General features: G+C 45.1%; 1 protein-coding gene across 1 annotated transcript in view; it reads right to left on the bottom strand.

Annotated features, from left to right (window-relative positions):
* The window catches only part of PPTC7 (protein phosphatase targeting COQ7), a 45,270-nt gene extending 40,715 nt beyond the window's left edge, over window positions 1–4,555 (bottom strand). Inside the window, exon 1 of the mRNA XM_086347697.1 lies at window positions 3,985–4,555. Coding sequence (XP_086203823.1) covers window positions 3,985–4,216 — 232 coding nt within the window. The 5' untranslated portion in view covers window positions 4,217–4,555. The remainder of the gene's footprint in view (window positions 1–3,984) is intronic.
* Window positions 4,556–11,787: the final 7,232 nt, after the last annotated feature.

Below are 11,787 nucleotides of genomic sequence, written 5' to 3' on the forward strand. Positions count from 1 at the left end.
GCAGCTCCCATATTTTTATGTACTTAGGCAACCACACCGCATAGAGTAACAAGAGAACCCACTATTAGTCACAGGGAAGAAGGAAAAAGAAAAGTGCACACAGCTCCTGCCGGTACTGGTTTACTCCTGTTGGACCTAATCAAGAGAAAGCACCTCTGCCAACTTTCCAGGGGATAGGAGTGGTTCCTATGTCTCACCACACCCACCATAGTTGGTTTTTCCTAAAAGAAATCCAGTGGGACTCTACAAAAATGTTGTAAAGCAGCAAGTACTTTTAGTCACTGCATGACCAACAGGACAGATCAATTCTAAATTACAGAAATAAAACTGCTTTGTCTTTCTAATACAAAAAGAAATAAACAGCTTTCATTCCAAACAGTCCTAGATGACCACAGTGAGTTGCACAGATAACTTAGCAATAAATAGTGTCAACCCAAAGAAAACTAATTATCTATAGAACTAGAAGGTTCAAAGCACTGGGGTTCAACGTAACATTATTCAACACAGCCTCTTTTTTTTTGGCTGCTCCATGTAGCTTGTGGGATCTCAGTTCCCTTGTGGTGTGTGTGTTAGTCGCTCAGTCATGTCTGACTCTTTGGGACCCCATGGACTGTAGCCCTCCAGGCTCCTCTGTCCATGGAATTCTCCAGGCAAGAATACTGAAGTGGGTTGCCATTTTCTTCTCCAGGGGATCTTCCCAACCCAGGGATCAAACCCATGTCTCCCACACTGCAGGCAGATTCTTTACTGACTCAGCCGCCATCAAACCTGGGCCTCAGCAGTGAAAGCACCGAGTCCTAACCACTAGGCCACCAGGGAACGCCCTCAACATAGTCTTTGATGCAATTCAGCTTACAACTCCAACTTCCAGAGTAAAAAGCAGTATTAAAAACTCACTGAGACTCATTACGTCTTCCACAGCAAGAGCTAACCAGATCTGCCTATAATGGGATGGTGTCACTAAAATAGAGAAGTCACCATCATATGAATTGGTTTGTGGAAACCAAAGATCAAATGAGGCCAACTCAGAAGCTGTATCAGGTGGCTCTCAAGATGGCTTTCTGGAAGAACTCGTCCAACACAGGGCAGTCCTAGAGAACCTGTATTCCCTGATTTGCATACAATTCTCTCTCAAAACAGCTCTTTGTCAAATACGGCCAAAGACCATCCCTAGTTCACATAAGCCATCATTTGTCTGGTTAAGTCTAGGAACATTCCTTTCAAGAGGGGCTACAGAGCTGTAGTTCTTAATCTGGCACCACCCAAGGACCTCTAGATGGACCTCTAGGTGACCCATAGGTGGATTCTATGTACTTCATGGGGTCTCTGAAGTCCCCAAAGGCCTATGCAAAATTCTGTCTCTATGCACATTTCTGGAGGGAGAAAGCCTTTGCAGTGAACCAAGCAAAGTTAAGAACCACTGGTTTCAGCGCCAGATATAAAACAACGTATCTACTGAAGGTGACCATGTGAATAGAATGGGAAGTAATGTCCACTATTTGAGATGAAAAATAACAAAGAGTGCTATCTTTTCAAAACAAAAAGAAAATATATGATAGAAGTTTTTGAGGATCAGGTATGAGCTGAGTGGCTCTTGCCCAAAACCACAGATCACAGAGTGGTAAAGCTGAGGACCAAACCAGGCTGGGTTTCTGCCAGGATGGTATGTTTATACATTTTTCAAAATGGGTTTGACCAAAGTTTCACATATCCTTATGAATACCCCACTCCATTAAGATGGTAGCCTTCAAAAAACTTCAAGTCAAATTTCAGCATAGGCATCTGACACATTAAACTATCCCCTGAATCATTAATCAAATCACAGATCTTTCACATAAGCCAGCACATGCAGATTTTTAAGGGGGAACCTTAGTGGCTCAATATCCTCTATCCTATTGCACTACACCAGCAACTTGAACACCCCACTCCAGTACTCTTGCCTGGAAAATCCCATGGGCGGAGGAGCCCGGTAGGCTGCAGTCCATGGGGTCGCCAAGAGTCAGACACTACTGAGAGACTTCCCTTTCACTTTTCACTTTCATGCATTGGGGAAGGAAATGGCAACCCACTCCAGTGTTTTTACCTGGAGAATCCCAGGGACAGGGGAGCCTGGTGGGCTGCCGTCTATGGGGTCACACAGAGTCGGACACGACTGAAGTGACTTAGCAGCAGCAGCTGCAACTTGAAAAAGCAGAACAGGTCACAAGCTTTTAACTGTGAAGTGCCTCGATTGTAATGAAAACACACGGTGGTCCAGTGGTTAAGAATCTGCCTGCCAATGCAGAAGACATGGGCTCAGTCCTTCGTTCAGGAAGATCCCACATGCCACAGAGCAACTAAGCCTCTGCATCACAACTACCAAGCCCATGTGCCTCAACTACTGAAGCCAGTATGCCCAGAGTACATGCTCAACAAGAGAAGCCCCTGCCTGCGGCAACTAGAGAAAGCCTGAGTGAAGCAAGGAAAACCCAGTACAGTCAAAAATAAATTAAATAAAGAAATAAACCTTTAGTCAGGGTGACTTTAGAGTGGATTTGTATGACTTCAATTTTCAAGTTCCCCCAGGGAACTCTACTCAGTACTCTGTAATGACCTATATGGGAAAAGAATCTAAAAACCAGTGGATATATGTATTTGTGTATCTGATTCACTTTTGTACAGCAGAAACTAACAGAACATTGTACATCGACTATAATCTAATAATAATTTTTTTTAAACTTGCAAGTTCCCTTCTAAGGAGTCTTTGCCTAAACACTAAATGATTTTTTCAACCTACCTAATGGAGTCTTTCATAAATTAAACTGAAAACAACTTTTCTAGTGCTATCTTCATACACAGTACATGAGTAAAAGCAAAGATAATAGACTTATTCTGAGACCAAGTTAAAAAGTAATTATCATCATAAAATTACAGGACCTTGTGTTCCAATGTCAAGCTTTGGCTCAGTATATGCAATTTAAAGTAGTCAAAATGCTCAATCTCACCTGAGAAGTGAAAACAAAGCGACATTTGAACTTGAGTTCAATGACAACGTGTCCTTCAATTTCACAGGAAGTGCTCTATTTATTAAGAGAGATCTAAATGGCATAGGAGTCTATGGCATACACACTGCCTCCAAAGACATGCATGATGATAAAGTTTCTGATCGCTTCTGAATTCTATTTAGCCATTTCTGCAAGTTCTAACTCTAGACTCCCAAACCCTAAGATATAACTGGACTAGGCCCTCCGAAGCACCTGTGGCCTGAAATGGCTTTAACCAATTCTCAAGGCTTTCTTGGCCGCAGTGGAGAAGAGGGTTTGACCATTCTATTTTGGGTCAAGGAGACTCTCTTCCACCCTAAGTGACCTCAAGTGGCCAAGATCAGTTGGAAGAATGCACTGCGAGTGATTTTTTACCAGGCCAGCGGCCTCTATTGCGAGACTCCGACAAGGATAGAGATCTGGTCTTGGATCGAGGCGACGAAAGAATGCGGCTGAGCTGTGTGGGGCTTACGACAGCCAGTCTGCTCGGGAGCCCGCAACCCATAGCCGGGCCGAGGCGTCAGGAGCTCGAAGAAGCAGGGATCCCCAGGGGACGCAGAGGGAGGAGGAAGGGAGCGAGGGAATGAGCGAGGTTCGGAGCCTGCAGGTGTCGCCGGGGAAGGGGACGAGGTCGTCTGGGGCTGGCACTGACAAGTGACTAACAGTGCGGTTCCGGACTCGGACAAACTGGTCACATTCTCAGGGTGTGTGACCTTGAGCATGTGGCTCCACCGCTCAGCACCTCAGTTTCCTCATCTCTAAAATGGGGTTGATCAAGTGGAAAACGCACCTTCAAGCGCTTGGCACGGCGCCTGGCACCTAGTAAGCGCTCCGTACAAATGAACTACTACTGGCTCACTGGCTCCTCTTACCGCCTGGAGGAGCTAGAAAAGCCCCGAGCAGGGGAGTCCCCAGGAGGCGGATCCGGGGCTGGGGAGAGGGGACCCGGCCGAGCACTCACCGAGCACGTCTGCTGAGCGGTGCCGGGCTACGAAGCACGCGTCGTCCCCATAGCAAGCGCCCTTCTTGAGGAGGCCCTTACGGAAGTCCTTGCCGAAGCCGCAGCCGGCCGTCACTAGCCCGTAGTCACCGCCACCGCCGCCGCCACCGCCTCCGGCCCTGGGGTCAGTCTGCGAGAGGCCGCCGAGCACGGCGCGGGCCACCAGTCGCCCGTACGAGAGGACCGAGAACATCGCCGCCGCCGCCCCCCCGAGGAGGCGGGGGGCCCGGGGAACAGGAGGACGCGGAGGCCCGGAGCCGGCTCTCTCCTCAGCCGCAGCCGAGCCGCCGCCGGGACGCTCCTCAAGGCGGCGCGCAGTTACCGCCGCCGCCCTTGCCTGACGCGCGGGGCCTTGCACACGCTCCGCCGCGCGCACTGGAGCCAGAGCGAGGTCAGAACCGGCGGCTCCTCCGCCTCAGCCCGACTAGGGTCCCGGCTGCAGCCACCGCTGCCGCCGCCATCTTCCGCTCCACTAGCGTGTTCCGGGCCGCGCCGGCAGCACCGCCCCCCTTATGACCACGCCTATAGCCCCGCCCACGGCCCACGGCTTAGGACCAAGCCTCCTCCTCCTCGGCTCGGTGCCCTATGCAGTCACAGAGGTCGAGCTTGCGCAGAGGATGTGGTCACAATATCTCCTGGGAGTTGTAGTCCGGAGGCTGTAGTCGCTTCTTTTACTTCACTGCCTAGCTTCAAGGACCTAGGAGGAGTTCCCAGACGCGAGACAGAAGTTAAAAAGCGGAGAATTACAAGTGGGTTGTTTGAAAGTTTTCTCCCCTGCTTTCATTGAAGAGAAAACGCCACTATTCCTTTAAAAAAAAAACCTGGAAAAAATTAATCGGGTCACGTATGATTTTTCTGTAACACATATATTAAACTGAAGTACACAAATCTAGTGACACCTCTAGCGTTTGTATATTGGAAGGGTTTAGGGACGGGTTTAGTCCACTAACTGGACTGTAGCCATGTTCACAGGTGCCTCAAGGCCTTTGCTTTTGCTCTGCCTTCCACCCACTATATTTATTTTTATTATATATATATTTTGGGGGGGGGGGGCTGCACTAAACAGTGAATAGGACCTTAGCTCCTCCACCAGGGATTGAACCCACACCCCCTGCAGTGGAAGCATGGAGTCCTAACCACTGGACCACCATGGGAAGTCCCCTTCCATCCACTTGAATCTAATTCCATTTCTTGAGTGACCTGTGCTCTTTCTTAAGTGTATCCCCAGAACATATGGGCACATGATAAACACTTTAATAAATGAATGAATGCCTATTTCACTAGATCCTAAGCACCCTAAAGGCAAGGATCATTTGCCACTATATGATTACAACTGATACAATTTCTATAAATATTGAACAAAAGAAGGGATAACTGAATAGGAACCATAAATATTAATAATAAAATATAGCATTTGTCAAATAAAGGAATGATTAAATGAATGGATTCAGAAATGAAAACAGATTTGAGGCAAATGATCTAATCTGAAATAGTTTTTGCTATCACCCAGAAGCATTGGGGTTTTCCAGCTTTTTGACAGAATTATAGTTCCTCTGGAGATTCCTGTGTCAATCTACAAATAAATCTCTTTTACACCTTTTTAAGTATATCTAAAGACATGCCAACCATCCACTCAAAGCACATTCCATTATCCCAATTACTGTCATCATTAAATACTTTTGTGGTTCATGGTGTTCTAAGTACTCTATATGTTTCTGTCCTTAAGGGTTTTCATCAAAATTGGACTGAAAAAACCACTTCACACAATGAGTGGTCTTTTGTCAAATGTGTAGACAAAAAAAGATTCATTTACCGAATAAAAGATAGAGGGATTCTAGGCATGCAGTCACACCTTGCTATTTTTTTATGGCCCACAAGAATTAGAGAGTGCCCAGAAGAAGGGGGTGGAACCTTGTGGATCCTCAGCTTGGCATTTATGTCTGTGCCAGCCGTGCTAAAGGTTGTTCTTTTAAGCACATACCACTACCAAATCCCAGCCAGGATGTCAGGATGTCTACCCCAAGGACAAACTTTTTAAAATAGCATGTCAACCCTTATTCCTTGCCTCGTCAGACTCCCACAGACTGCTACTACCTTTTCATTTTCAGGACATATATTTCCTCATTTCCATGTCACAGGAACCAGTTGGATGAGATAAGCAGGAACATAAGATGTGACTCTGATGCTGGGTAACCTCTGCTCTGTTGGGGCTACTGTTTTCACAGTTAAATGATACCAGTGCCTTGAGTTTCCTGCAAATGAGTTTTCTGCAAATGAGTTGCTTTTTGGAGCACAATGTGAACAGAATCCTTTCTCAAAGCTCCTTTGCTCTTTTTGGAAAGAAGAGACAATGCCTCAGGTTTCCTTGAATCATTTATTCCAGAGCCAGTTCTGAAAAGTCTCACTATAGTGGGGAAGCCAGGAGAGGGTACTTGGAAAAAAAAAATACACCTTCTCCTGCCCTCCCCCGGAGCACAGTTCACTTGTGACATTTTGCTAGACTTTAAAAGCCCTAAGAGTTTTCTTCCTTAACAGAGTTACATTCCTAGCACTTCAAGGATTCCTGGGAGGTCAGTTGTCACTCTCAGAAGCGAGCAAGTGGTGAAAATACCATCTGTGTTCCCAGGGCACCTCTATGGCATTAGGAAAGAGCTTTGCACTGGAGTCACCCCCAGCTCCTAAAAAAAGAAAGAAAGAAAAAAAAGACATGAATTCCCTAATGAGATTTTCTGCCAGACTGGTACACTGATCTCTGATTTCTTTTTACTAACCTGTTCAAAAAGAGAATTAATTAGTTTATGGCAAGATTTCTCAGCCTTGGTACTATTGACATTTGGGAACCACATAATTCTTTGTGGGAGGGGGCGGTCCTACACATTGAAGGGTGTTTAGCAGCATCCCTGATCTGAACCTACTAGATGCTAATAGCACACTCACCCCCTAGTTGGGGCAACCAAAAATGTCTCCAGACGTTGGCAAATGCCCCTAGGGGGCAAAATTGCCTTTAGTTCAGAACCACTGAGTTATATCAATGCCTTGCAAGTGAACAAATATTTGGGAAGCACTTGTTAAGTCTGAGGCTCTGTGTTAAGGATTAAAAAACACTGATGCCTTCATAGCAGTTATAGTATTGACAAAGAGGGTTAAAATTAAGTAAATGTATAGAGAAAATAAGCACCATCAGTTGAAATAAAGGCATGTAAGGAGGAGAAAGAGGACCCACTGGGATGGAAGAATAGTCAGGGCACGTGAGAGGCCAGCATGGACAGGGACTTCCCAGGTGGCTCAGTGGTAAAGAATCTGCCTGCAATGCAGGAGACACAGGTTCAATTCCTGGGTCAGGAAGATCCCCTGGAGGAGGAAATAGCAATCCACTCCAGTATTCTTGCTTGGAAAATCCCATAGACAGAGAAGCCTGGTGGGTTACAGTCCATGGGGTGGGTTACAGTCCATGGGGTGCAAAGAGTCAGACACGACTTAGCAACTGAGCACAAGCCAGAGCAAGAGCATGGACAGAGGTCTGAGGAGATATAATCATTCCAAGAAAAAGAAATGGGAAATCAGCAAACGCAGAGTGTGATTGAAGAAGAGGAAGTAGTCCAGTGCAGCTCAACCTTAGGGTTTGCATGAGGAATAATGAGAAATGGAACTAGGAAAATAGTTTAGAAACTACTTTGCATAAAAAGGAATGAAGTACTGATACATGCTTCAACATAGAGGAACCTTGAAAACATTATACTAAGTTAAAGAAACCAGTCCCCAAAGACCACACATTGTATCATGCTATTTATATGAAATGTCCAGAACAGAAAAACCCACAGAGACAGAACCCAGATTAGTAGTTGCCAGAGACTGGGAGGAAGGGGAAAGGGAAATGATTGCTAATGGGTTTAGGGTTCCTTTTTGGGGGTAATGAAAATGTTCTGGAATTACTAGTAATGGTTGCGTAACCTTTTATAGGTACTAAAAAACAATGAACTGGACACTTTAAAAGAGTGAATGTTATGGTATATGAGTATCTCTACTAAAAAAAAAATGTAGTTTAGGACTTACAGCAGAGGGTCTTGTATGCTAAGGTGAGGGTGCTTAATGCTGGTGACAACAAGGGGGGGTCACTAAATGCTCTAAATATGCCAATAATAATAAAATAACAATAAATAATAATAAGATAATGAAGCAAGAATAGTGATGAGAATGAGAGCAATAGATAACATGGATTAAGAACTTTCCATGTGCATTACCTGCATGACCTGCACTGACGACCTATTTAAGCATGAAAACACCCAACAGTCCTGTCTATGTTTCACGTGGGACTCATTTATTCTGTTTATTGTCTGTCTCCTCCCTGACTAAAATGTAAGTTCCATAAGAGTAGGGGATTTTTGTGTATTTTATCCTTGATCTCAAGTGTCTGGAACACTGCCTAGCATATAATAGGTAATAAATAAACACCTAAGAAGTGAATGCTGTTGATTAAGAGAATCTTAGAGGTCATACGCAGAGTCGGACAGGACTGAAGTGACTTAGCAGCAGTAGCAGTAGAGGTCATATAGAGCAAGCAACTCGTTTCACAACTGAGAAAGGAGAAGGGTAAGTAACAGGTTACTCCCATAGGAATTTTATCGGTGGAGCTAGGTTAACTGGAGAGCCCTCCGGGAAAGTCTTGGTCCCTGCCCTGCAAAGCCTTTTTGAAGGTTCTAGCCACAAGCTACTCTTTCCACTGAGCTTTCCATTGTGTGTGATGGTCATGTTTTCTCTCATCTAGAATCCATTGCCTTCCAGTCTCTGATAACAGTATTTTGACTCCTCGGGAAATAATCTGCGTCGGTTTACGTGGTTTGGAAGGAACTAGATTTCAGGAGAGCACATGATCCAGGTCTGACCAATCAGTGCATTGCATTCTCTTGGCCACAGTGATTGGTCCAATAGGAAGGCACATGACCCAAGCTAGACCAATGAAACTCCACTATGGGATTTTGCTGAAAGCATTAAGGAGAAATTCTCACTAGCGTTTTCTAAACCCATCAGATGCAAACTTAGAACTGCTGATGGCCATTTTTGCCACTGCTTGGGAAAAGCCAGCCGAAGAAAGAAGGGAATTTAGAGAGAAGCAGAGCCTAGAGATGGTGAACAACAAGAGAATTTGTGATATCGATTAAACCCCTGAATCCAGCTTTGCCTGAAGTCATCAGTCATCAGTCCCTGAAGTCATATTAATTCCCTCAAGCAACTTTGAATTTGACTTGCAATGAAGTGAATCCTGACAGATCCTGATACCATGACTACAATTATTGAATCAGGAATAAGTTACCAAACCAAAGGCAGTTTTTAGAAGGGAACTTCTCTGTCAGTTTACATAGAGGAGAGGGAACTGCTACGCCTCAGTAGAAAAATTACTGAAATAAAACATCTGATTTCTTTCTTTACTACTTCCATGAGAGGAGAATTGGCCCTGACTAGTGGGTTCAGAAAAAGATGCTGATGTCACTGAACTCAACTCATTGCCTGATGCTCAGTAAAGTCAGTCTACTGAAACCAGGTTGTGGTAAAGAAAAGTACAGGGCACCAAGCAAGGAGAACAGACAGCTAGTACTCAAAAGAATAAAAAAATTTCCTGATGGCTTTCAGGCCAGGGTTTTTAAAGGCGACATTGAGAGTGAGAGTTGCAGGGTGCATGATCAGGTCGTGAACATTTTTCTGATTGGTTAGGGGTGAGGTAACAGGGTGATGTTTCGTAAATCTTCATTAGCCTTCTGGTTCCAGCCAGTCTGGGGTCTATGTGTTTGTGGTCAGAATGTTGTCACCGTTCTCCACCTGGGTGCAAGGCAGGGTGGTGGGTGGTGGTGGGGCAGTGGGGAGTCTTAATTTCTGCAGAACACTCAGATATATGTCAGATTATTGTCTATATCCCTTCAGGAAGAACTCAGAATCCTGAGACCCTGCTGTTATAATCATTAACTGCCAGAGTCTGCTCTTTGGAACTTGGGAAAGATCAAACAGGAAGTGGGGAACACTGAGGGGCTTGTACCCAGAAAGGCCCCCCAGGGTCCTGCTCAGTTTCATTCCGCTTTTTCTTTGGTGTTCCTCAGTCCTGAGGGGAACAGGAGTGGGACAAGAAAGGAATAAAGTTTTGGATAGAGAGGTTAATTATAAAAGAGGCAGGGACCACTGTTTGAGGGTAACTTGGTCTCAATGAGCATGTCTCCAGTCCTTTCTCTTTTTTCTTTTTTGCTGTGGTCTGTCCTTCAGATACTCGTGTTTCCTCCTCTGCCATGGGGAGCCTGTTCTTCTGAAGGAGGCCTGCAGTCTGTGACCAAGTAAATCAGTGTAATTTAGATGGGAATTGTGGGCACAATGAAACGGTGTACTCCAATCAGCCTCCTCAATAAAGCTGATACCTTGTTCCTCTGGCTGCCTGATTCATGCATTGACGTCTCAGTGGGTTTAGAATTTGGAAGGGCCAAGAAGGGGGCAATTAATTATCACCCCATAAACTCCCAACATGTTATTTTCTCATCAGAAAACTTCGGAGGCGGGCAGGAAAGCTGACATGTGGGGGCTAAAATAACACATGGAGATCAGGTTTCTGGTGTAGTCAGGACTTTAGGCTGAAAGGTAATTGTAGGTCAAGTGGATTCTTGACCTGGGCAGTTAGGGTTGTAGTGGGGACCTGAGTACGAGAGCCTCTGGGACAGGCAGGCCTTGACCTAACCCCTGTGAGTATAGCTTTGACCTCAGTGGGTGGCTGGGACAGGGATTACGTTACTGGGAAAAAACCCTGTCTGTTCCAGGGAAGGCTTACTTTAAAGAGGGCAGAGCTTTAGCTTTGCTCTGTTGGGTAGACGATTTTTGCTTCTTGTATTATGTCTTTCGGCAAAACTTCGGGCTGGATTTTAAATAGCAAAGGCTATGAAATTCTACAGAGTCAAGGGAGCTGTTGTTGGTGGGATTGTAGCCTTTTTACAGCGTGAACCCAGGGAGTAGGTGGAATCTGCGAAGCTGTTCTTCTGTAGGTCACTTTGAACTTCATTCAGGGTCATGAGCAGAACCTGTGAAGGAGTGAAGGGACTCATCTCTTGACTCCATTTGGTACATGCTGGTAAGGTTCACCCCACTCCTGGGAGCCCACGTTTGTTCTGATTTGTCTACTGCATAAGCCTTGATCATGGCTTTGGATTGGGGATCCCAGGCTGAGTTGCCCTGCAGAATGGGGGTGCACTTTATTAGAGAAAACAAATGAATAGAACAGCACCCTTATACAGGAGATATGCTTCTTTGTGGGTTGAGGTAGAGAAAACTAATGAAAATCCAAAAGCTAAGAAGGCAGCTCAAGGAGCTTATGCCCAGAGACTTTGTCTCTGGGAAACAGGTTTGCTCAGGGAATCAAGGAAGAATGAGGTTGTTTTCAAAAATATGATTCCATCATACATATTTGACAGTTGCTGAGAGTGGACCTTAAAACCCCTCATCACAAGAAACTTTTTTTTGGTAAGCGTGTGTGATGCTGGGTGTTAACTAGACTTATTGTAGTGATCATTTTGCAATATATACAAATAGCAAGTTATTTTGAAATTAATATGTGAAATATACCTCCAATATACCAATTTTAAAAAATTTATTTATTTATTTGGCTGCACCAGGTCTTAGCTGCAATACTCAGGATCCAGTTCCCTGACCAGGGTGTGAACCCAGGCTCCTTGCTTTGGGAGCATGGAGTCCTAGCCACTGGACCACCAGGGAAGTCCCCAATATATCACTTTAAAA

This window comes from Bos grunniens, chromosome 17, assembly GCF_055505025.1.
Source record: "Bos grunniens cultivar Pamir isolate PY7600 chromosome 17, Bosgru_T2T1.0, whole genome shotgun sequence".
Taxonomy (NCBI): domain Eukaryota; kingdom Metazoa; phylum Chordata; class Mammalia; order Artiodactyla; family Bovidae; genus Bos; species Bos grunniens.